This window comes from Sphaerodactylus townsendi, linkage group LG01, assembly GCF_021028975.2.
Source record: "Sphaerodactylus townsendi isolate TG3544 linkage group LG01, MPM_Stown_v2.3, whole genome shotgun sequence".
NCBI lineage: Eukaryota > Metazoa > Chordata > Lepidosauria > Squamata > Sphaerodactylidae > Sphaerodactylus > Sphaerodactylus townsendi.
Window position 1 is genome coordinate 23,950,899 of NC_059425.1, and position 25,830 is coordinate 23,976,728.

The 25,830-nt window shown below is 47.5% G+C and overlaps 2 protein-coding genes across 6 annotated transcripts in view; both read right to left on the minus strand.

Moving 5' to 3' along the window:
• The window catches only part of ARHGEF2 (Rho/Rac guanine nucleotide exchange factor 2), a 199,412-nt gene extending 196,236 nt beyond the window's left edge, over positions 1-3,176 (minus strand). For all 5 annotated transcript variants that reach the window (XM_048513784.1, XM_048513776.1, XM_048513802.1 and 2 more), the window contains exon 1: positions 2,953-3,176. The gene's annotated coding sequence lies outside the window, so the exon portion shown is untranslated. The remainder of the gene's footprint in view (positions 1-2,952) is intronic.
• Positions 3,177-17,812: 14,636 nt separating this feature from the next.
• SSR2 (signal sequence receptor subunit 2) lies at positions 17,813-25,441 on the minus strand. The gene is made up of 6 exons (XM_048513846.1): positions 25,370-25,441; positions 24,031-24,194; positions 23,522-23,620; positions 21,757-21,865; positions 20,234-20,311; positions 17,813-18,362 (listed from the first exon to the last, which is right to left on the minus strand). Exons 2-6 carry the CDS (start codon positions 24,192-24,194, stop codon positions 18,252-18,254), a joined length of 561 nt encoding a protein of 186 aa, XP_048369803.1. The 5' UTR covers positions 25,370-25,441; the 3' UTR covers positions 17,813-18,251.
• Between the last annotated feature and the right edge of the window lie 389 nt (positions 25,442-25,830).

A 25,830-nucleotide genomic window follows, 5' to 3' on the forward strand; every position in this document is an offset into this window, starting at 1 on the left:
GAGAAAATGGCTGCTTTGGAGTGTGGACTTCATGGCATGACACTCAGTTGCTTTCCCTCCCCCATCCTCTATGCCCAAAATATCCACGAATTTCTCAACATGGCGTTTGCAACCCCACTGTAGGCAACCAGTTGTAATTCCAGAATTCCAGTTCCCCTCTGGAAGTTAATAACCTTTAATCTGGCTATAGGGCAGAGGGGGCCACCAGACCTTCCCTGGTAAGTTCAAGGGCAGCAGGTTCCCTGAGATCCTGTAACTTGGGCTCCCCAACCTGGTGCCCATGGAGATCACAATGGCCACTATCACCTTTTCCGGCACCTACCAAGTGTGTTTGCAACAGTCAATGTGATGTGCAAAACATTTCCTTTTTTACAAATCCTGGACCACCTTCCCATCTTGCTCATCACAGAGATAGAACTAGTCACCCATGAAACACTTTAAAGATCCTTCCTTGGTCACAGTTGCAGGGTTAGGACTAGCGTACTTCCACCTTATAAGGCCCCTTCCGCACATGCAGAATAATGCACTTTCAATCCACTTTCACAATTGTTTGAAAGTGGATTTTGCTATTCGGCACAGTAAAATCCAGCTGCAAAGTGCACTGAGAGTGGATTGAAAGTGCATTATTCTGCATGTGCAGAAGGGGGCTCAGTGTGAACAGAGGGTTTGGAGTTTGAGAAAAGCATTCTCCCAACCTTTCTCAAGGAGCTCAGGGTAGCATACATTTCACACACACACTTTATCTCTACAATAACCCATTGAGAGACAGTAATTGTAACTTAGTGACTTCTGGCCAATCACAGACCCTGGTGTCTCCAGTCTGACTCTCCAACCCCTACTTGACATCTCAAATCAGTGAGAAGGGATGCCAACCTCCAGGTGGAACCTGGGGATGCCCCAGAATTACAGCTCATCTCCAGACTACAGAGATCAATTCCCCTGGAGAAAATGGCTGCTTTAGAGGAGTCTATGGTATAGTACCCCACTGAGGTCCCTGTCCTCCCCAGGCACCATCTCCAAATCTCCAAAAGTTTACCAACCTAGAACTGCCAACCCTACTCCCCCCATCCCCTGCTAGTGGTAAGTAAGGGACCTGGTAATCCTAGCAACACCTGGGCCAAAATCAGTGGTGGGATCCAAAAATTTTAGTAACAGGTTCCCATGGTGGTGGGATTCAAACGGTGGCGTAGCGCCAATGGGGCTGGGCGGGGCACGAAGGGGGCGTGGCATTAATAATTTCTCTGTTACTGTAAAAAACTCTTACTGTAAAAAAAAAGTTCCCAATTTCCAGCGGGTATCTTTCTGTCCATAATTTAAACTCATTATAGCAAGTCCTATCGTCTACTGCCAACAGAAACTTCTCCTCTAATTGATTGCCTGTCAAATACTTAATACTTTCAAATACTTAATTTTGTTTCTAGAAATCAAAAGAAGGATACTTTCCTTAAACAAGGAACTTTACCATATTTCTAAAACATGTTTTTAAAACAGCCCAACAGGGAGAATTATCCCGTTTTCTACCTTCGCTAACCAGCCACATAGGAAACAACAGGACTTTATGATTTTGGGACCTAATGGAATTTCTAATGGAAAAGCAGACCCAATTAGTAACCCCCTCTCGGCACACACAAATAATTAGTAACCCACTCTCGGGAACTGGTGAGAACCTGCTGGATCCCACCTCTGGAACTACACAGAGGCCCCTTCTACACATGCAGAATAATGCACTTTCAATGCACGTTGCAGCAGGATTTTACTGGGCGGAATAGCAAAATCTACTTCAAACAATTGTGAAAGCGGACTGAAAGTGCTTTATTCTGCATGTGCGGGCCACAGAGCCACCAGCTTTCCCCATCTCCCCGCTCTCAACCGAGCCAGTTTAAGACTACAGTTTGTCACAAGCAACCAACAAACGCTGTACCATAAGAAAAAATACTGACAGTCGGTGGAGATGAGCCCGCAGTGACAATAAACAGAGGGTGCTAGTCAGCATGTGGAAAGAGAATTTCTCTGAACACCAGGTAGCAATATCCTGAGGCATCTGAGAGACAGCAACTCTCGGCAAGAAGGACCCAGGAAGTTTCATGGCTGAGTGGGGATTTGAATATGGGTCTCCTTGTTCACAGTCTGACACTCAGATTGCTACATCATTGCCCTGACAGGTTCGTGCCTCCTTATGCCACTCTGTGCAGGCAACAAGAGCTTTTTCCAATGTTATGCCACTTTATGAGGCAGAGGGCCAGAGGTTACAGAGAAAGTGCTAAAAATCACAAGAGAATAGAGCTACACCCTAAAGGAAAGCATAGTAGCCACAAGACCAGGAACAGATTAAAATGGACACAGAGAAAACAGCTGTTTCCCACCGTGTGCCTCTCCAAAAGGGAAATCCCTTTCAAATCAAATCAACGCTATGTTTTATCCACAGAGAGGGATTCCAGTCTACCTCAGAAAGCACTCTTTCCAGTCACATTGCCCAGTTCCAGGTGGGAAAGGATGCCACGCCTTAGGTGTCATATAGGAAAGCCCTCTGCAGATGCTCAAAGGCACCGAAACTCACTTTACATACTCCACACTAAATCAGGCTGTGAGGCTAAGCCCTAACTTTCTCTGTTCCTCAAAGGAAATCCTGAAGGTGCAACCCCAATAAACAAAGTGCCTCTGAGCGTATTCAGAGTGCTTTACCACTAAGCAGTCGCATCTTATTGAGGCTTGATTTCAGTAGAACGATATTCAAGTTAGATGATGCAGATTTCCTGTATATTGAAATCCTGCAAATTTTTGTTTCACTCATTTAGCTCTGGGCTCAGTTGTCACACTTCCCATCCCCCCCAGTGGGGTGGGGGGCAAGAACGGCATGACTTTATTTTATTTATTTATTTTTCACCCAACCTGGAAACTGAAACCTTAAAACTATGAAGAGAGGAAACTTGCTTAACAACAACAAACCCTTACCTTTTGGCAAGTGAGCTAACCATTCCCACGAGATTAATTCCTCAGTTTCTTGCAAGAGCTCTGAAGTGGACCTAGATGCTCAGGGAAATAAAAACCCACAGGGTCCACCAGGAATTTTCTGGGATTTCTGTAGAAAGACCCCAAACTACTGTGAATCTCCCAGTTTGAACGTTGCTCGCTGTCTCCAGCCACCTCCTCCTTTCTTTTCCTCTTCCTCCTCTCTGTCCCAGCCTCCTACTCTGACAGCAAGTAAACCAGGAACAACAGTCCTTTCCCCCCCACCTCTTCAAGATCTGCAGTTAACCCTTTGTCATTCTGGCGAGTAACTGTTTGTTTTTACAGCCCTGATGGGCATTCCTTCCTTGCTTATCTTTTTCTTTCTCCAGGGTAGGGTTACCATAGGCTGAGAAATACCTGGAGATTTGGGAGAGAGGGGAATCTGAAGAGGGCAGAGTTTGTGGAGGGGAGGGATTTCAATGGAGTGTAATGGAGTATAATGCCATAGAGTCCACCTTCATGGAGTGGGAGACCTCCAGCCACAACCTGGAAACTGAAACAGGTAAGCATAAAGTCTTATTTGGCTAGAAAACCTCCAGATTTGGTTTTGTTTCGGTAATTCTTTCTCAAGCCAATCTGCCATGTATAAATTCAAATATCAGTATATATATAAATTAAATACATTTCACTTATTGTTGCAATTTTCTGGAATCGTTACTGGGAAACAAAGACAGAATTGTATTTTATATATCATTGGTTAAGATATCGCTCACTTTGGGAGTTTAAGTACGCCTTGGTGTAACTTTTTTGTCTGCAAGCTGGAAACTGGCAACACTACTCCCAGGAGCTGGAGGTGGTGGTGAGTGGAAACAAATAGTTCCCTCTCAACAACTGAGAGTGAAACTGGATTGCTCAGTGAACTGCCCCAGTGGGGCATACAGGGACCATCTCAGATCCAGATGTAAACTGAGGGCCTATGATACACCTGATAGTTCAGGAGAGAAAATGGCGGGAGCTTTGTTCATCTCATAGAGATGTGAGAGCTTGAATCCAGGTTGCCTATGGGGCTTTCCGCACTACAGAAGGGAGCTAAGGTCGACTCGGTTCCCTTCAGTGGGGGGGGGGGGCCATTCCAGGCTGTCCACACAGCAACTTACTTGGCCCCCTGGAACTGAGCTAAGTGGGCGGGATCATCTTGGTGCCTGTTTCGGCTCCTGCGTCGCATTGATTGGAGCTTGTGTTACCACGGGAAACGGGAGCGTTCTTTTTTTTAAACAGTATTTACAGTTTACAGTTACATGCCCGTCACGACTCTCCCGTTCTGCGCATGCCACAAAAGCGGCTCCTGATTGGTTGAACGGATGAGGAATTAATAATGCGTTTTACGATGCGTCTGCACTTCGAAGCTTCGGCCGGTATCGACGCCTTGTTCCAGCAGAAAGGTGCAGTTCATAACTTTCGCGACAGGGATCTCGCCAGTTCACTGAAGGGGACACTGAGACAAAAGGAAACAACGTTGAGCTCAGTTGCAGTGCGGATACACTGAGGTGAACCTAGATCCGTGGTGGCGAACCTTTGGCACTCCAGATGTTATGGACTACACAATTCCCATCAGCCAATTGGCCATGCTGGCAGGAGCTGATGGAGATATAATCCATAACATCTCTGGAGTAAACACTTCGCCACCATTCCGCAACCTAAGATAGAAACCAGTACAACTCTGTCAGTGCGGAAAGCCCCCATGTTAGATTTTCTTGGGCAGACTTCAGTTATACCAAACAGATTAGAACTCATCTCCCAACCTTTTCTTACCCTCTGTTTTAACTTCAGCGGGGAGATGTGAAGTCATAAAGGGACAGCCTCCCAAGCAGGTGAATGGTGCCCCCTGAACTCATATAACTCAAGGACGACAGTTAAAATCATATCCAGCAGTAAGGAAACAGTCTTTTCTCAGTTCAGGATTCAGCTTTGTAAACGGAGAGGGAGTGCCTATAGAGATGGGGAAAATTCTTCTCGTCTTCACAGGCATCCTTCTGGCTGGAGCGTTGTGGGGTTCTCAGGCTGTACGACTGTGTCCCAAAAGCATTTTCTCCTCATGTTCCGCGCAGCCCGGAAACCCCACAACACCCCAGTGATTCCGCCCATGGAAGCCTTCAACAATGCCTCTTCTGGCTCCCCCACCTTTGCAAAGACAGGATGACAGAATCCAGCTTTACAGACAGAGGTGCCTATGAAGATGGGGAGAACTCTCCTCATCTTCACAGGCACACTGCTGGTCTTGCCCCCTCCCCTTTGCAAAGCTGGGATCCAGCTTTGTAAATGTGGGTATCTACACCACATCCCTCTCCCCATCTTCATAGGCATCTGCTGCCCCACCTGGGCAAAGCTGGGATGTTGGGGTGTGTGTGCGATTTTAGTGTTTGCGTTGGGCACCACTTCCTGTAGATACATCCCATCAATATCTCTCGCCCTGGGAAGATTAGCTTTCTACAGCCCACTGTATTTTTTTTACACAACGGATTTTATTGCTAGACAAACATAAAACTTATATCGAATATCACGCCCTGACACACAGTCCTCCAGTTTGGTGTAGTAATTAAGAGTAGTGGACTCTATTCTGGTGAACTGGGTTGGTTTCCTGAATCCTCCACATGAAGCCTGCTGGTGACCTTGGTCTAGTAGTCACAGTTCTCTCAGAACACTTTCATCCCCACCTACCTCCCAAGTTATGAGGAGAGGAAGGGAACAAGATTGTAAGCAACTTTGAGATGCCTTAAAGGTTAAGAAAAGCAGAGTATATAAACAACCGGTAACTCTTCTCCCTGTTTGTGAGCTTCTCAAAGGCAGCCGGGTGGCCACTGTGTCTACAAAATACTGGAGTAAGTGGGCCTTGGATCTGATCCAGCACGGCTGTTGTTATGTTCGGCACTCACTTAGGGTTGCCAGGTGTGATTTGGGAAATTCTTGAAGATTTGATGAAAGCCTGGGGAGGGCAGTGTTTGAAAGACCTCAGCGTGGTATAATGCCATAGAGACCACCCACCAAACCAGCCATTTTCTCCAGGGGAACTTGTCTTGATTGTAGGGAGAAACAACACCTCGTAGTGTGTTTTCCCACTGCACAACGAGCAGGGTGCACTGGGGGCTTAGCACAGCGAAAGCTTACCTGTGCACGTGTGTGTGTGAGCTTGTGAGAGTAAGCTTTGGGACAAAAGAAAGTCGGAGTTGTTTGTAGTTTCTAGTCTAATAAAAAGAGTATTTATTAGTGAACTCCATTCTGGATAGAAAGGTAGGGAGGTAGCAGAGGTGGGATCCAGCAGGTTCTCACAGGTTTCTGAGAGTAGGTTACTAATTATTTGTGTGTGCCGAGAGGGGGTTACTAATTGGTGATTTTGCCACGTGATTTTTGCCTTAGTTACGCCCCTCCTCTCAGCAGTAGCGCGCAGAACTTGAAGCAGTCTAGCAGGAGGTGCACCGGTGTGTGTGGCAGCCTGCGTCTGAGTGCATTCGTTTCCCGCTCAAGGACCGGCGCAGCGGCTGCGTCCTTGCCACAGCCCCGCCCAGGAATCCCCCGCCCCCAGAATGCCCAGACACGCCCCCATCGTGCCCTGCCCAGCCCCATTGGCACTACGCCACAGTTTGAATCCCACCACCATGGGAACCTGGTACTATAATTTTTGAATCCCACCACTGGCAGTTAGGGTCACTAAGCTATCCTATTCTAGCTGGATGGAGACGGATGCACGGAGCACCCATCCTCCCTCTAGGCATGGTGAAAGTAAGATGGAGAAGTGTCCGAGAAGAAGGTGGAAGGAAGGAAGTCCCTGAGAGTAGCAATCTAACATCAAAGGGATAGAGCCAGCATGATAGAGTAAAGGTGTGAATTCCTAGGTCCCTATCTAGCCTCTGGCTATCTAGTAAAACCCCCTCTGTAGGTTGAGGCAGGAAACAGCGTAAAGTCCCTGTCTTCCAACATGGATCATCTGGGGATCAATTGTAATCGCAGCAGATCTCCAGGTGGCATCTGGAGGTTGGAAACCCTATCATTTGCCCATATCTTTCAGGAACTGAAATATAGCTTCCTGCCACCAGAGAGGAGAAGAGACCTGCAGCTGGGCCATGCAAGGTAATCGGTACCTTCAGTTGCACCTGGCTGGCTGGAAGCATCCCAGGAGAGAGAAGCCAGACCGCAAACAAGGTACGATAACAGAGGTGAGGCAGCAGGCCATACACCTGAGTCAGGGTTGCGTCACGCTGAGCCTTCACCCTGAGCACACACAAGCTGGAGTACAAGCACAGTCACACATACGCAGCAGGGGGAGGGGGGAAGAGCAGAGTGCTTCTCCATTTGTTATATATTGAGCATAGGATTGCCAACCTCTAGGTCAGTGGTTCTCAACCTTCCTAATGCTGCGACCCTTTAATACAGCTCCTCATGTTGTGGTGACCCCCAACCCTAACATTTATCCATTTTGCAGATGGAGAACACTGATGCAGAGAGTCTTAGGCGACCCCTGTGAAAGGGTCGTTCGACCCCCAAAGGGGTCCCGACCCCCTGGGTTGAGAACCACTGCTCCAGGTGGTGTCTGGAGATCACCTGGAATTACAACAGATCTCCAAGCAACAGAGATCAGTTCACCTGGAGAAAATGTCTGCTTCTGTGGCATTACACCCTATCGAAGTCTATCCCCTCCCCCAAAGCCCACCTTCCTCAGGCTCCACCCCCAAAGTCTTCAGGTATTTCCCAACCCAGAGCTGGCAACCAAACCTGAACAGGATGGCAAGATTAGATAGGAAATGGAGAGAGCAAGAAAACTTTTTCTCTTTCCCCCATAGTAACTGAGAGAAATGGATGGGTTATATATAATTAAGAACTTTTGCTGCAAGACAGTCTCTAGTTTAGATGATTCTGAACGGGGATTAGATAAATGTACGAAACAAGAGAGATGCATCAAATGGCAACTGCTGGAAACTACATGGTGTTTCCTTCTCCTTTGTAGCTTGTTTGAAAGCAGCCACCCTAGTGAGAAACGCTCCACCAGCTCACTTCTTTTCACCTCACAGGAACCCGACAGGAAAATGTATTTAAGATCTGGCAATACTAAATAAAGGCTTTAGAAAGTTTAAATCAGTGGTTCTCAACCTTCCTAATGCCGCGACCCTTTAATACAGTTCCTCATGTTGTGGTGACCCCCAACCTTAACATTTATCCATTTTACAGATGGAGAACACGGATGCAGAGAGTCTTAGGTGACCCCTGTGAAAGGGTTGTTCGACCCCCAAAGGGGTCGCGACCCACAGGTTGAGAACTGCTGGTTTAAATGAAGGTGTCTATTGCTGGAACCTCTTCCCACATACACAGAGTGTACAGATTACAGGCCAGAATTAACTGCTTCCTATCTATCTTCCTATCTATCTATCTTCCTACCTATCTATCTTCCTTCCTACCTATCTATCTTCCTACCTACCTACCTACCTACCTACCTACCTACCTACCTACCTACCTACCTACCTACCTACCTACCTACCTATCTATCTACCTATCTATCTACCTATCATCCATCTACCTATCTACCTACCTACCTACCTACCTACCTACCTACCTACCCATCATCTACCTATCTACCTATCTACCTATCTACCTATCTACCTATCTACCTATCTATCTACCTACCTACCTACCTACCCATCATCTACCTATCTACCTACCTACCTACCTACCTACCTACCTACCTACCTACCTACCTACCTACCTACCTACCTACCTACCTACCTACCTATCTTCCTATTTATCTTTTAACCAAACTTATATGCCACTGTCCCCCATATGGGGAGAAGACAATTGAAATCACTTTTGCAAGTATCGTAAGGGGGTTGAGTCTAGCCCTCAGCTTCCGCGCACCTTTTCAACACTGCTTTTCTCACTGCCCGAAAAGCAAACAGGTGGCTCCTGAGACCTTTTAAAGATCGGAGCATTGCCAAACATTTGTCTGCTCACTGCTCAGCAAAGCAAAGCCCACACCTACTTTTTTTGTAACGTTACAGCTCAGCTCTTGATCGTGTTGAAGCGATAATCAAACTGATAGTACACCACTGCTGGATTGCCCCAGCAAATCCTAGGTCCAAATATTATTTATCTGTTTACTTCATTTATACACAATATTTCTCCTAAGTGAAAAGCAGCTTCCGCCCTTCTTGGCCCCTTCCGCACATGCAGAATAATGCACTTTCAATCCACTTTGCAGCTGGGTTTTACTGTGCGGAACAGCAAATCCATTTGAAGAGTTTGGAACAGTTTGGATTGATATCCCTCCTTTCTCTCTTGCAGGAGACTCAAAGGGGTTTACAATCTCCTTGCCCTTCCCCCCTCACAACAAACACCCTGTGAGGTAGGTGGGGCTGAGAGAGCTCCAAGAAGCTGTGACTAGCCCAAGGTCACCCAGCTGGCGTGTGTGGGAGTGTACAGGCTAATCTGAATTCCCCAGATAAGCCTCCACAGCTCAGGCGGCAGAGCTGGGAATCAAACCCGGTTCCTCCAGATTAGATACATGAGCTCTTAACCTCCTACGCCACTTGCAAACAATTGGGAGAGTGGATTGAAAGTGCATTAATCTGCACGTGTGGAAGGGGCCCTTGCCTCTTCCGTTTTAACATCGCAACAATCCTATGAGGTAGGCTAGGCTTGGAGCACATGATTGGCCCAAGGTTGTTCAAGCAAGCTTCCATAGCACACTAGGCATTTGAACCTGGGTTCAACTCTAACTGCTATACTGCACTTGGTCTCAAATATGTGGGATTAAATGGGCAACTATTGTTACTTACATTTGGTACTAATATGCTGAGTCCTCCACTGAATTGCACTTATTTAATTATACCCTAACAGTCCCAAAAGGATTTCAACAAATTGCTCTGCATGTAATTACCCTGGCTAAATGTTGAAAAACTAAGCTGTCTTCGACAGCAAGCAAATTAAAAAAACACACCAAAGGTTTTATATAATTTCAGTTATTGCTTTTCAGAAATTTCCTAGGGTTCCTTGCCAGAAATAGCTGATAACTGGAATTCTGTACTTTACTACATAGAAATATCTGCACTTGATATCTAATTTGTTCACGGAGAGGGTTAATTATTGAATGTCCTCTAATGTGGTTGTTGCTGTTTTATTTTTCTAATGTTGTTGCTGGTTTCTTTTTGTATCTGAAGGCTTTCTTTTGTGCATTATCTTGTTTATCTATTTTAATTGTTTTACAATTTTAACAGGGGACTGGAATGGTATGGTGTAGCTCAATTGCATCCGATCTCAGAAGCTAATCAGGGTTGGTCTCCTGGAAGGGAGACCACCAAGGAAGACTCTGTAGTGGAAAGCAATGGCCAACCAGCTCTGCTTTAATCACTTGCTTTGAAAACCCTTTGCTGGGGTTGCCTTAAGCTGGCTGCGACTTGATGGGACTTTTCACAGACACACAGTTTAAAAAGGCAGTTGAACTCCTGAGTACTTCACTGTTAGCTAGTCAGAAGCCCACTTCCCAGTTCAGTGGCATGTCTGCCAGAAGGACATGGCTATCCCCCCTCACCCAGTTTTAAATCAAGAACCACTGCTGTGTTTGACATCTGAAGGCATCCCAAGTCATATGTAAAGGTGTACAGCGCCACCTGGTGGAAAAAATATAACTAACTGATCAATTAAATAACTGCTATAGCAAAGTTGCCATTGGCAGTTCTGTCCACACACCATAAATAGTCTTTCCCTAAGGTATTGTGGGGTTGTACGTTTTGCAATGGTATTAAGGTGCCTGGATGGGATGGGGGAGACAGAATTGACCCCAATCCAATCCAACTGGGATGGACAAACTATGCAAAACTGAATTATTCCGAAGGGGTTTTTTACACAGGTAGTAGTTATACTATAACGAATGGTTCAGCAAGGTGATTTGGCAAAGGGACGGGGACCGTGGACAATACTACTTGGCTGCTAGGCAATGTCTGCATGGTTTAATGTCTCATGTTCAAACACTTTGACTTTGTTTCAGTTCTGTATCAGACTTCTGCCTGCTGTCAAACCTCTGCCATCCAAACCCTATTGCCCTGTTTATTGGCTGTCCCAGCTTTTGATACACCTTGAGCTCCAAAAAGAAAGGCACAATATAAATAACATAAGTGAAGTGGTTGACATGGGGTGCAAGAGAAGTTTGAAAATACAAAACTGATGGGAGCCTCAATTTGTGTTGTTTTTTTCTTATTCAGATATGGAGCTATCGATACTTCACGCTACTGAATGCTCCGCTATTGAATGTTGAGAGAACAGAAGAGAAGCATGTACATCAGCGTTGGGGAAATCAATAAGAACGTCTGGGCAACAAAGAAATCCATGGCTTGTTTTCCAGGTTTATATTGTATCACAAGGGTGTTGGAATCGATGATCATCGGTTAATTATTTTATCTTCTCCCTGGCTAAAAAAAAAAGCCAGTTCTCGTAAAAGAGTACTTATACAAGATGCACAGGCTCAATCTTGGAAAGAGCGCAGGCGGAAGAGAATTCCAGCGTTCTCAGAGAGCAGCTAAAGGGGCGGTTTGCACCCACTTGCAGATCAGTCTGGGCTCTCACAGACATTATTCAAAGATCGTGCTGAGCTGCAAAGTTGGCAGAAAGAAGGGGAAGAATAGACCCCGGTCCAGATTGGGGCATTGATGCCTTAGTAGCGTTAAGAAGGAAATATCTGTTTCTGCTGTTAACTCAGTACATAGCCTGGCTCAGCGGCAGACCACATATGTTCAAGCAGTCTCCGGTATTCAGTGTTGTTAAAGGCCTGTCTCTGCCTGATTCCCTTGAGAGCCACTGCCAGTCAATGGAGTCCATACCTTTCCCAGATTCTCTGACTTGGCATAAGGTACCTGCATGTGTTCCTAACTGGTCCTTAAGCAAATCATTCCATCTTCAATCTCCTGGTTATCTTATTTCTTCCTTCATTCTCCCTATGGAGCCAAGATGGCTTTCAGAAATTAAAAGTCATGAAAAATCAATGTGTTCAGTTCTGGTCGCCACATCTCAAAAAGGATATTGAAGAGATAGAAAAAGTGCAGAGAAGGGCAACGAGGATGATTGAAGGACTGGAGCACCTTCCTTATGAGGAGAGGCTGCAGCGTTTGGGACTCTTTAGTTTGGAGAGGAGACGTATGAGGGGGGATATGATTGAAGTCTATAAAATTATGCATGGGGTAGAAAATGTTGACAGAGATAATTTTTTCTCTCTTTCTCACAATACTAGAACCAGGGGGTACTCATTGAAAATGCTGGGGGGAAGAATTAGGACTAATAAAAGGAAACATTTCTTCAAGCAACATGTGATTGGTGTTTGGAATATGCTGCCGCAGGAGGTGGTGATGGCCACTAACCTGGATAGCTTTAAAAAGGGCTTGGACAGATTTATGGAGGAGAAGTCAATCTATGACTACCAATCTTGATCCTCCTTGATCTGAGATTGCAAATGCCTTAGCAGACCAGGTGCTCAGGAGCAGCAGCAGCAGCAGAAGGCCATTGCTTTCACATCTTGCCTCCCAAAGGCATCTGGTGGGCCACTGCGAGTAGCAGAGTGCTGGACTAGATGGACTCTGGTCTGATCCAGCAGGCTTGTTCTTTTCTTAATGTGAAATATACTGATACTGACTTACCTTACAAGGTTGTTTTCCTTCTTGCTTACAGCCTTAAAAGGGAAAGCAGTGCAAGCACTGACCGATTACTGACTGATGGGATGATGTCACATCACATCATTAGGAAGATTATGCTTATGGGGTGGTTTGGAATTGCCTTCCCCAGTCATCGACACTTTACCCCAAGCAAGCTGGGTAGTCTCTGGGGACTTGCAGGCTTGTGATGTGCCATTCCCTAAAGGGCTTTGGAACAGGTCAGCATTTATTATCCTACCTTATGTTTTGAATCAGTCTTTCACTCAATCTCTGGCACTTCGAATTAAAAACACTCTCAAGTAGCAGAACAAGACCTCTGTGTGCCCAAGGTCGGAAGAGGCAATGCCATACAGAGGGCAGGATGCTAAGCTCAGTGGAGCAGAATCCGTTTTAACAGGTTTGTGATGAATGTACACCCACTGTACAGCCCGGAAACCACACAGCACCCTTTGTGATGAATATTTCTCCTTACAGAAACTTTCAACCCATCAGGGAAAGGGGGAAGCTTACCCATCTGGCTGGTGTCCGTTGAAGATCAGGTTTCCCAGACTGCAGTACTGCTGGCCTCAAATCCTTGGAGGATGGAGCCTCCTGTCCTAGGCACCCCCAGTTAGGTCCATAAAGGAATCTCCCACAAGTCAAAAGCCATTCAGAACAGGCTGGGATCCAGGAATAAAAAGTCCCTCTGGCCCAGGCCGGGGGGCATGCCAATTGGGCTTGCCCTGTCCGTGGGGATTCTCTCGACGGAGCCTGATCCTTGCTCTTCTTTGTGCCCGTTCCATCCAAGAGGAGTGGCCCGGTGGCAACAGGCATTGGACTGAGGGGGAGAGGAATCCTGCAAAGTGCTGTGGTAACAAAAGCCATAGTGTTTGCTCACAGGAAAAAAAAAGCCTACAAGGGCTTTTTTGCCTACACCGCAGAATTCACGGGGCCCCGGGTGGCGAGCAGCTGGGAGTCCTGGCCTGCTTTGCTCTCAAAGGAGTCAAGTAAGCACTGGGGAAAGCACCACACGTAACCAGGGCTCAGAGAACCCTGCAGAAGCACAGGAAAGCCACCCACTGTAGCATTTTGGCCGCAGAGTGACCTTCCCAAGAAGATCAGTTTTACCTTAAAAATACAAAGCCAGTTTCTAGCTCCTGCAAATGCAAAAGAGATGCTGGAAAGGTGTGGGAGGAGAATGCTGGGCCTCATCTCAGCACCCGAAGGAATAACTGGATGGATTTCCAGGGCTTCAGGACTGAGACTGAATGCGCCCATGATTAGCAAAAGCCTAATAAATTACAAAAAAGAAAAAGAAATGCTGCAAAAAAGGATTATCCAATTCATGCTTCATTTATACAGGGGCCAGCATTCAACTGGTCATGTTGCAGAATGCACGTTAAGAAGAGGAGTTTGGATTTATATCCCCCCTTTCTCTCCTGTAAGGAGACTCAAAGGGGCTTACAATCTCCTCGCCCTTCCCTCCCACAACAAACACCCTGTGAGGTGGGTGGGGCTGAGAGAGCTCAGAAGAACTGTGACTAGCCCAAGGTCACCCAGCTGGCATGCATTGGTGCACAAGCTAATCTGGTTCACCAGATAAGCCTCCACAGCTCAAGTGACAGAGTGGGGAATCAAACCCGGTTCTCCAGACTAGAGCGCACCTACTCTTAATCACTATACCACGCTGGCTCTCAAGGTTAACCCAAGATTTCATTTTTATCTATTATTAAAGAGGTCTGGGGAGAGGTTGGCCGTTCTCCTGGTGTACCGGTCGCCTAGCGCACCAGGCGACGGCCTGCCACGGCTGCTGGAGGCGGTGGCCGAGTGGGCGTTGCGATTCCCCCGACTTATTGTTCTGGGGGACTTCAACGTCCATGTGGACGCCGCCTCTTGTTCAGCGGCTGTGGACCTGGTGTCATCCATGGCGACGCTAGGACTCTCCCTTCTAAACACCGACGCCACTCACGAAGCTGGTCACACTTTGGATCTGGTCTTTGGGGCAGGAGTGAATATGGTCGTATCCTCTGTTAGCAGAGTGCCATGGTCCGACCATTTTGCCCTGAAGGTTCGGGTGGACCCGCCGTCCCAACCCTGTCTAGGCGACGGACTTATTTTTGTCCGCCCGCGAAGACTTATGGAACCGGACAGGTTCCTGAATGCTCTGCGGGACCCTGAGCCTCCTGGCACCCTCGATGAGCAGGTGTCAGACTGGAATTCCAGGCTCGCCGGGCGCCATCGAGGAAATTGCTCCCAAGCCCTCTGCCCCGTTCCTGACGAGCTCCTTGGTATACCGAGGAGCTGCATCAAACGGGAACTCCAGGCGGCTAGAGCGGTGTGGAGGAAGTCTCACGACAAAGTGGCGCAAACAACTTATAGGACATTTATGAAAGCCTATGAGTTGGTGACACGGAGGGCGAAGAATGCCCATTTCTCGTCCTCCCTCGCATCTGCTAGCTCCCGCCCGGCACAATTATTTCGGATTGTTCGATCCCTCACCTCTTTGGTGGAGGGGTCTACAAATTCTCAATTGGCAATTGGCTGTGAGGCATTCCAGAGCTTCTTTGCAGATAAAGTCGCGTCTCTCCGCCGGGACCTTCCGACCACAATTGATACAGTAAAGGAACTTGAGGCTCCTTCGCCGTCTTTGGGTCCAAACTTGGACCGGTTTTCCCTACTCTGCGAGTCCGATGTTGACAGGGCCCTAGCTGCTGTTAGACCTACTACCTGTCCTCTGGATCCGTGCCCCTCCTGGCTGATAAAAGCTTGCCGGGAGGAGTTACGACCCCACCTGTTGAATATAGTCAACTGCTCCCTTGAGCAAGGAGTGTTTCCGGGTGGGTTGAAGGAGGCAGTGGTCCGCCCACTCTTAAAGACCATCTTTAGATCCTGGCGATCTGGCCAATTACCGTCCCGTTTCGAACTTATGCGTTCCTGGGGAAGGTAATTGAGAGAGTGATGTTAAGGCAGCTTCAGGGTTTCCTGGAGGACGCATCGGTGCTCGATCCCTTCCAGTCCGGTTTCCGTGCTGGGCATGGGACGGAGACGTCCTCATCGCCATCACAGATATGCTCCGCATGCAGCTAGACCAAGGCGGATCGGCGCTGCTTGTGTTACTTGACCTCACAGCAGCGTTTGATGTGGTCGACCATGACCTTTTGATCCACCGCCTGGCAGCCTCTGGAGTGCGGGGCACCGTCCTTCAATGGATTGCCTCGTTTCTCCAGGGTCGGGGTCAGCAGGTGTGGTGCGGGGACGAGGCTTCCCAAAGGGCTCCACTTAGCTGTGGGGTTCCCCAGGGAGCCTTACTTTCCCCGCTCTTATTTAATATCTACATGCGACCCCTTGCTCAGCTGGTGCGGAGCTTTGGGCTGGTCTGTCACCAATATGCGGATGACACCCAGCTCATTCTGTTGATGGAGAGGGGGACGAACTCCGCCCCTGCGGCTCTACAGCATTGTTTGGAGTCGGTTGCTGGTTGGTTGAGGCAGAGTAGGTTAAAACTTAATCCAACAAAGACGGAGGTCCTCTGGCTGGGCGGAGACCGAGGGATCTCCAGCCGCCTATTCTAGAAGGTCACTCTGGCCCCGACATCCCTGGCCCGCAGCCTGGGGGTCCGCCTGGACTCTGCCTTGACAATGGAGAGCCAGGTGGCCCATGTAACCCAGGTTGCGTTTTTTCATCTTCGCCAGGCGGCGGTTGGCCCCTATCTCTCCCGGCCCGACCTGGCCACCGTGATCCATCTGCGGCGGTCACCTCGAGGCTAGATTACTGTAACTCGCTTTACGCGGGCCTTCCCTTGCGATTGATCCGGAAGCTGAAGCTGGTCCAGAATGCAGCGGCACGGCTTCTGGCAGGTGGTGATTATTCAGATCATATCACCCCTGTGCTATGCCGTCTGCACTGGCTCCCAGTGGAGTTCCGGATCGTCTTCAAGGTGTTGGTAATAACCTTTAAGGCCTTACGCGGCATGGGGCCCTCATACCTACGGGACCGCATCACCCCTTATGTCCCACGTAGGCCACTACGCTCAGCGGTGGCTGAACTGCTGGTGACCCCCGGCCCCGCGACGATGCGGATGGCCTCGACCCGGGCCAGGGCCTTTCCGGCTCTGGCCCCTGCCTGGTGGAATGCTCAACCCCCATCAGTCCGGGCCCTGCGGGCGCTTGGTGAGTTCCGCAGGGCCTGCAAAACAGAGCTATTCCACCGGGCTTTTGGAGAGGCTGGCCGCGGTTTTACTGCCCCCCACTGAAACATCGGAATTGAAACTGAGGCTGCCATTCTCCATCCCTTGTTATTTCGGTCGGGCCCACTGTTGATTCTATCTGGGGCCGCCGCTCCCCCCTTTTTTCCTCTTCTATTATTTAATTCTCCCTTTTAGCCTTGGGATTGGGCGCCCGTTTTTACCGTTTTATTGGTTTATTGTTTAAATTGTATATGATTGTTGCTGGATTTTAAATGTGTTAATTTATGTTGGATTTTAAATGTGTTAATTTATGCTGTTGGAGCTGCTGTCAGAGAACAGCCATGTTGGAAGCCGCCTCGAGCCCCTTGGGGAAGAGGCGGCCTATAAATTTGAAATATAAATAAATAAATAAATAAATAAATAAATAAATAAATAAAGAGAATCCTCTAAGCCCTCTAGTTGATCGCGTCACTATCATGGACCACATTCTCCTTTCTGCATCCCTCCCACAGTAAGACCAGAGCTGACTGAAGGCAACGGAGCGCTGGGACACAGGCCAAGTTCCAGCAGACATAGGAACACTCTCATAAAAGCCCTCTTGAATCTAAGCAAGGGCCCTTCACTCCAGCATCCCATGGCCAACTTGATACTGGGAAGCTCCTAAGGTTACAAAGGTAGTCTGTCTCCGCAAAGATATACTGCCTCTTTACACGGAAGCTCTATTTAGTCATCAAGTTGGAACACCCATTATGCAACTGCTTCTAAGGCAAGGGTCAACCCCCCACCCCCACCCCCCACCCCAGCAATTCAGTAACCTAATTGTGTGTCATGGAAAGGACCCTTTCACCCTGATCTGGATAGCCCAATCTTCTCAAATATCAGTTGCAAAATGTTGGCTCCTACATACGCAAAAGGCACACTACAGGATACCAATGCATGCAACTTATTCCCAGCGTAGCGCTTTGAAACGCGCCATCTGAGAAGTTTCATGGCAACCAAAGAAAAAATAATCACACCAGATTGTTTGTGGTTTATTTTCCAAGATTTTAAAAAACCCACACACGTCATGACAGCTATCTCGCTCTTTCTATTTCAGATGAATGTCAAAGAGTCCCAGTTTAAACGCATTCACAGCTCAGATCTCGCCTCTCTTTGTAGAACTGGTTGCCAGCTGAAACAATGAGGTTTTGGTACAGAGGAGGAGGAGTTTCCATTCCTGAAGCTGGAAGGGTCTCTCAGAAGCGGAGACAACAAGGGACTTCAGAGAAGGTGAGAAAGGAAGAAAGGGGACGGCCCTGAGGCTCAGAAGACTGCTTCTCTGGCATTTTTTTAATACAATAGCAGATGGTTCCCACACAGCAACACACCAATTCCACTTCTGGAAAAGAAGCACAGAACTGCCCTTTCCTCTGCCGTCACTCCCAAATGCCACCTCGACGGTTTCCTGGCCCAGCTCAGTTTTTCTTGGTCTTTGGAGTGTCATACTTCCTTTTGCTTGAGTACCACAGCAGCAGGGGGATGCCGATGGAAGGTAGAGTCATGACCCCAAAGGCCGCCCAGTCCAGCTTTAAATAAAAAGTAACGGGGATGGGATGAAGTATTAGAAGGAAAATATTGCATCACAAGGTCAAGCAACAGTTGTAAGAACCCTGGGGGTTCCCAAATACTGGCTTGGGGAATCACATGTCAATGACAGTGGGTCTTCAAGGGGAGAGGGAGGGTGGCCATTCAACAAAGGAGCCATGGCTCAGTGGCAGAGTATCAGCTTTGCATGTAGAAGGTCCGGAGTTCAATCCCTGGCATCCCCATTTAGATGAGAAACAGCAGGGATGGGGAAAGACCTTTTTTCTGCCTGAGCTCCTGGAAAGTGTTACTAGTTACAGGCAGGGGTGTACCACCTTAAGCAATCTTTGGAGCATAGCCCTTTTAAGAAAATCATAGAGACAAGCTGTCCGAGAGGCAGCTTCCCTGAATCCCAGCCTCAGAGCCTGCAGGGAAAGGAAAGGGTAAGTGAATGAGGGGGACGAGGCACTGTGTGAGTAAGTGCTGCGGCACTTACTCGCAAGTAAGCGGGGCTCTGCGGGGGAGGCCCACCTGGAGAGTTTTTTGTCTCCAGGCGCCATTTGGACCCCGTACGCCACTGGTCACAGGAGATGACCCCTTGAGAGAGAGACCAAGGGTCTGACCTGGTATGGTACCTTGATAGGGTTTATTAGTTCACCGCCAAGTAATGCACACCCACGCATCCCACCTCCCCTACTGAGACGCCCTTCTGCCGGACTATTTCAGCACATTGTGAAATTCACTGCTAATGGGCGTAATGATGGGAACAAGCACAGATGGTTTTAAAAGGGGTGTTAAACAAGGTGTCCTTACTTTGTCTAAATTACACCTTTGCTTAAAAAGGGATTATGCAAATTCAGGGAGGAGAGGTCCATGAAAGGCTTGTAGGCGTGGCAAATAAAGTGAGCCTGAATATTCAGAGGTGGAAAACCTCTGAATACCGATGCTAGGAGACAAAGCCAACGGAAGTCCTTGGCCTCCATACCTTTTTGGTTGTCCCTCCAAGACATTTTATTGGCCCCTGTGCAAAACAGGATGCTGGAATAGACAGACGACTGATCTGACCCAGCAATGCTCTTCTTATTCTGCATTGTTTATTGCAGTTATTACACTAGTCTGTACTGTATTATTTTTATAATTCCGTAATCTGCCTTAAATTCAGAGGCATACTGGGGGGAAATGGCGCCCAGGGCAACACCTGCTCAGGGCACCTGAGCAGCCAGGCTGGGAGCCTGCCATGGGCTTGCCAGGCGCCCTTCGGCCCGGCCCACCAAGCTGCTTCACCAGGCTGCTCTGCCTGAAGGAGCAGCCTAGCGGGGCTGGGCCGAGGGGCAGCCCAGGGAATGCCTGAAGGAGCAGCTGGGCCATGAGCCTGTCACGGGCCCCTGGGTGCCCACGTGATCTAATGGGTGGCACTCGGGGTCAACTGACCCCCCCCCCATGTCCCTCTGGCAGATACGCCACTGCTTAAATTTCACCAAGAATGGCGAACAAAGCAGATAAAAAAGCAAATACAGTCAGTCTTGTCTACTCTGGCAGTGGCTCTCCAAGGTCTCCAGCAGAGGTTCTCATCTGCTCTGCCTGCTTACTGATCCTTTTAACTGGAGATACTGGGGAACAAACCTAGGACTTCAGCATGCACGGCATCTGCTTTACGACTCAACCATGGCTCTTCAGCCCAAGGTATGCTTGAGACGGTAGAAGAAGGAAGAAGTTCCAAGAACCTGGAGAAGTACATCCTTTATGTTCAGTCTTTACATTTAGCCAGTGTTCCAAGGCTATATCAATAGTATTACCAACACAGAACACTTGGTCAGCCTGCAAAACCAGGGGCACTTGTGGGTTGTCCAAGGCAAACTTTGCATGCACTTACAAAGTGTGGTGAAAACCTCCTGTCGAATTCTCGCTGGGCCAGAATGCCCCCCTGTCCCGGAGCACTGGTGTAGCCAACCTGAAAGACCAGATGGGGAGGAGAGATTAGTTATGGACCACACTACTTGGCCTGAACTACTGTGTGGAAGACGTGGCTGACGCTGAGCCGCTCGGAAACACCATCACCACCACCACCACCCTTAGTCCGCTGCTCATGAAGGAGAGCACCCAACCAGACCATCAACTTGTTGGCTGGACTCCACCCACCTTCAGCTGGCTCAGTAATTTTAGGAGACCCATGGACTCAAAACTCAGCAAGAGGCTATCGCAGCTGGGGCCAGACATAACACTCCAAAATAGACTTTTATGGAGGAAAGCAGGTCTGTGAAAAAGAACTCCTTTATTCCACCCAAATGGACTTTCAGCTTTAAGACAAAGGTCTCCCTTTAAGCCCAAGTAAGGCCCCAATCGACATCACAAGGGCTCCCCATTTACCCCAGACTAGCTCCACAAGGATGGAAGGAGAAAAGATCTTTCTCCTAATAGAATGTTATGGAATGCCAAAGGGCAAATTCTTTGGGGGAAGGGTAATGGTCGCAGCACTTTGGGGGTTCCATAAGTTTACACACCTCCCCACTAAGATTTAGCATCTCTTTCCATCTCCAGCAAGTACTTCTGCATTACTTCTGCATTATTTCCCAGCAAAAACCCAAATTATGGGAAAGAAACCACCTTTCCTCCTGCATGCTTCTCCTGGAAGGAAGAGGTGGGCGGTTTCTTTGCCTTTTCAGCAAGGCAGGGTTTTGATAGCAGGATTCAGAGGTATTCAAAGAGGAACAGATATTAAAATATTTTTTCTTTGCTCAATTTTATGAACATGTCAAATATATCTACTCTTTGTGTGGCAGATTAGATTAAGAAGTCACGTCAGACAAATAAACTTAGTGGCTCTTTGGGCTGTCACTTTTAGCCTTCTATAAAAGAACAGTACAAGAGCAAACTTCTGATTTACGGCAGACGTTACAGTTACTTAGACATGCAATGTTAGGAAAAGTAGAATTCTCCCTTTAAGACAAAGCATGATGGGAGTTGTAGTCTGTAACTTGCTCGGTCTCATGTCTTTGTATTAGTTTTCTGATTAGCATGTAATTGCCTTTCCTGGTGGGGTTGTATGAATGCTAGCAAAAGTTTATTTGCTCTCTGTAACACTTAGAATGGAGGGGGCGTGCTCATTCATTCTATTTTCATGGAATTTTATACGCTTCTCTGCTCAATATTAACTGCTGCCGTGTCCTACTGGAAACGTAAGCTGTTGAAACTTTGCATGTTGAAACTTTTCATTAATTTTTAATGAACAAATCTGAACTGAAGATTCACGTGAAGTTTCTGCTGAACACTTATCCTAAACAGAGACGTCTCTCCTGGGCAGGAATAGGTGGGTTAGCAGCCACACCCAGTAATAGGCTGTGGAGCAAAAACAACATTGCAGGGTCTTGAGCCAACCCCAGAGCAAGTCCCACGTACCACCACCTGTCCTCCTTCCTGTGCCAGGTATGTGATGGTGGCTGATGTGAAGTTGAAGTAACCGGCTTGCAGGGGTCTCAGGACCACGGTGTGCGAGACATTGCTGGCACTGAGCAGCTGGTGGTTAAAGAAGCAAATGGCATCACGGAAGGGGAACCAAAAAAGAGGCCACGGTTCAGTGAATGTGGGTCTTTGGCAGAGGATGCCTTCAGTATTATTGCTCCTTTCGGAGCATCTGGAGCAGGGGTCTGCAACCTGCGGCTCTCCATATGTTCATGGACTGCAAATCCCATCAGCCCCTGCCAGCATGGCCAATTGGCTGATGGGATTTGTAGTCCATGAACATCTGGAGAGCCGCAGGTTGCAGACCCCTGAGTTTGCTCCGTGCTTCAAGGGAAATACAGATAAACTGCAAGCCCTTGTGCAAAAGCAAAACATTTTTAAAAGTAATTTCTATTTTATCAACTGAGAGTCGGAAAAAAGGAAAATAAATTTAAAAATAAAAACGTACATGAGCGAACATAAAAAAGGGGGAAAAATTTTAAAGAAGAAAAACTAAAACAAGAAGAAAAGCAAAGGTAAGGGAGCGGCTGTTCCCAAGAGCTCAACAGTTCACTCACGCTGCACATTCTGGATTTTTTTCAGGACTGGTGAGTCCAAGGTCCAGACCCTTCCAGTCCGCCTGCCAAATTTGAAGGTCCCCAATGTCTGAGAAGGGGAGAGCTAAGAAAAACTTGCTCTGCAGCTGCCAAAAACAGCCTCTATCAGCAATGTGTAGTTTTGGGAGGACTCAGAGGCTCAACCAGAGTGAAATGTCATTCCACCGGAAGTCCCAAAAGCATAACATTTGAACAGAGAATTCCAGGCAGAAGGAGAGAGGCGCACATTAATATTTCCAACCAACACTAGGTGCATTACACATACTGCCACAATGCCCAAGCGATGTTGATTTTTTTCTCTTTTGAGCTTAACGAATTAAGGCTGAAAAAAGACATATGGATAAGAAGACAACAATGAATGAACTTGCTGCTGTTTGGTTAAAGAAAAGTAAAACATAATATATGGGGAGGGTGGGAGGGAAAAAAAGGAAAATGTTTATTTCAAACTATACAATTAAAAATATTTTTTTAAAAAAGACTGAAAGTGACCGCAAGCAAAAATGTGAAACAGAAGTTTCTGACTTCCTGCAGCCCAGTATACTCCCGAAACAACTGTCCCTGCAGATCAGGAGATTCTCTGTGCGTGATGTGTATAGGGAAGGGACAGGGGTAGAGACAAAAAGTATGGCAGAAAATTGGAGCCTGTACAAGGAAAACAGAGGAATACTTAGGGAAGAGAAAGAAACACACAAAAGGGGAATCAATAACAAACCAGGATACAGAGCAGGTACTCAAAAGAGTCAGAGAACACGCTCAAACTGATGAGCCCAAAGAATTTCAGGTCTCACAAGCATTAAAGACATAGCATTCAAGAGCAGAGAACCTGAAAACACTGCAGATGGCAGTGAGCGATTATAAGTGGGTTGCTTTGTGCTTCAGGAGGGAGCCATAAACAGGGTTTTTCCAAACCTGCCACAAGTCCAGGTGGACCCAATAAGAACCCAAAAGAGAAGCAAAATGAAGGATTGGAGGAGGGTTATTGGTTCTTTGTTTGCTTTAAAACGATATTGCCACTCTCCCTATAACCATGAGGGTTAGAAACATAGCTGGGATGTTCAGCATTCTAATGAGCCTGTCCTAACCATCTTTGTGCACAAAAAGGATACGGTGCAATCCTGTCCCATTTGACATTGAGCATCCCAGAAACAATTCCAAAGTCTTCTGGAGGAAATGAATCATCTGACAACTCCACTTCTAAGGCTGCACTGCAAGTAAATAGATCAGAAAAAAAGGATATATTAGCAACAAGCTATGATCTGAAGAAGAGAGAAAAAACAGCTGAACTAGAGAGCTGTTCACACTCCATTTCTGGTTACAAGGAATGCCCGGTTGGGTGTCAGGGACAGGATTCAGACTCGGGAATCACCCCACACGCCTCCCACAACCCCCCCTGGCCCAGAATTGATTGCTATCCAAATGACCTCACATAACATTGTATTGGATTTTCCAACAAGATTGCACTGGAATGCCTTGGGAAAGACGACAGAAAGTGTGTGACATCCTCCCACTAAACTGACACAATGATCTCTCCTGGAATGGGGGTATCCATCTGATCCTTGAAACCTTCTAATGGCTCTTAACACCAGCCATTCCTCATCACCTTCCTGGGACTTACCTGGAACCCACATTGTAGATGTTGTACTGCAAAGTGAGGTCCCTGCCTTCCACAGCGTATCTGTTCAACAGAGCCTTGGAAGCCAAGAGCCGGGCCCCTTCTTCACAGTGGACGCCAGCAAAGAGGACCAGCACAGAAAGCACAGAAAGCACCAGCAGCTTCATCTGCAAAGAGATAAGAGAAGTTCTGATGCAGTTGCTCCCCAAAGTTGGCACCCATGAAAGGAGGACTTTGGGAGGGAAATGGGAGGTCTCTAGAAGCAACGTAGCACAAGGCAGCACCCCACTCTTCAAAGGGAGTGGAAAGCAATGAAAATTGCAAAGGGAAGTAACAAAGTGGAGGCACTTGCAACTGCATACAGTCATATTCATTAGGACAGAATTTTATGCTGTGTGAAGGTCTGAAGTAATGTATATTACTTTGAGACTCCTTACAGTTTACAGAAATCAGGTATAAAAACCAACTCTTCTTTTTATAATGGATAGGAAAGAGTACTTTTCTTCATGTTCCATTTGTTTTAATGAACCTTGTGCAAAAGAACTGTTAGGATTTTCTACCTTAGGTACTATACCATCTTGGGCTGTCCTTCCGCAAGGGTCCCATCTTTCCAAAACCTCAATGAATGCTCTCTTAGGAACCTACTTCTGTCAGTCAGAGCAATCGTGCTGACCCTGATAGCCCAAGGGCTCGATTCACCGTAAAGCAACTTTGTGCATTCTTACAACCAAGTCCTAGGAAACCCCACTCACATCTTTCTTCCTATTTCCCTTACTCCATTGTCTTAAAAATCTATTGATACCATTCAGTCTTAATCCCTCCCTTTCCTTTGCCACCCCTCTTCAAATCCTCTAATGGTTGAAAGCGCCATCAAGTTCCAACTGATTCAACTGGGTTCTCAAAGGAAAGAGATCAACAGAGCCAGTTTGTCATGGTCTCCCTCTGCACAGCAATTCTGGACTTCCTAAATGGCCTCCCATCCAAGAACCGACCAGGAGCCAACCCTACTTAACTTCCCAATTTGGAGTTTGGGGTAAGCCAGGATGCTTCAAATCCTCCACCCAGGTCACAACCATGTTTCTGGGATCCTACCTCCTTTCCTCAAGACCTCTCCCTTCTCCTGTTGGGGTCCTTATTCCAAAGCCTCCCCCCCTTCTTTTCCCCCATTGATTTTCCTCCCACTCCCAATTGCCTCTTTGCCACCATCTTCCATTCAATCCCCCCTTTCCTCTACCAGCTGCCAGAACCACAACTTCCCCCGGGGAACCTGCGATATTTTCTCCACCAGACTTTTTCCCGATCGCTTTTTCCTTTTCCCCTGCCACAATCTGGTCGCTCCCACCTTTGCTTCTGCCGCTGCCAACAGACCGGAAGAGAGCGTCAGCAGTGCTGGCCCCGGGTGTCCTCGACGGAACCCCGCCCGCTTCTAAAGCGTCACGTGGCTTCCTCTGCCGCCGCTGAGCTTGCAGGGAAATGTAGTCCCGAGCGCGCACGTGTTTTGCGTTTCCCCAGGATCAGGCAACTTCAGACAGACAAACAGACGCGGGCCATTAGGAGAGGCGGGATCTAAAAAGTGCCTCCGCGCAATTTTTTGATTAGACAAACTCAAAGGGTTGGTGAATTTTTTTTTTTGTGATGCTCACCGAGGTATTCGACTAAGTTGATTCTATATGTGTGAAGGTTGGGAGGAAACTGAGATTTTTGTAGGAAATGCATTGACCGTAATGTTTATAGTCGTTCATAGTCGTTTGGTATAATCGTGGGCTGAGAAGGCCAGCATTAGAACAGTGTTCCAGGGCTGAG

Bases quoted from the DNA above. Each gene is read 5' to 3' on its own strand.
- SSR2 (XM_048513846.1), bottom strand. From the start codon at position 24,194: ATGAAGCTGCTGGTGCTTTCTGTGCTTTCTGTGCTGGTCCTCTTTGCT. The intron at 23,621-24,030 runs GTAAGTCCCAGG...ATTTACTTGCAG, and splicing joins ATCTACAATGTGGGTTCCAG to TGCAGCCTTAGAAGTGGAGT. The intron at 20,312-21,756 runs GTACGTGGGACT...CTGGTCTTTCAG, and splicing joins AGGAAGGAGGACAGGTGGTG to GTTGGCTACACCAGTGCTCC.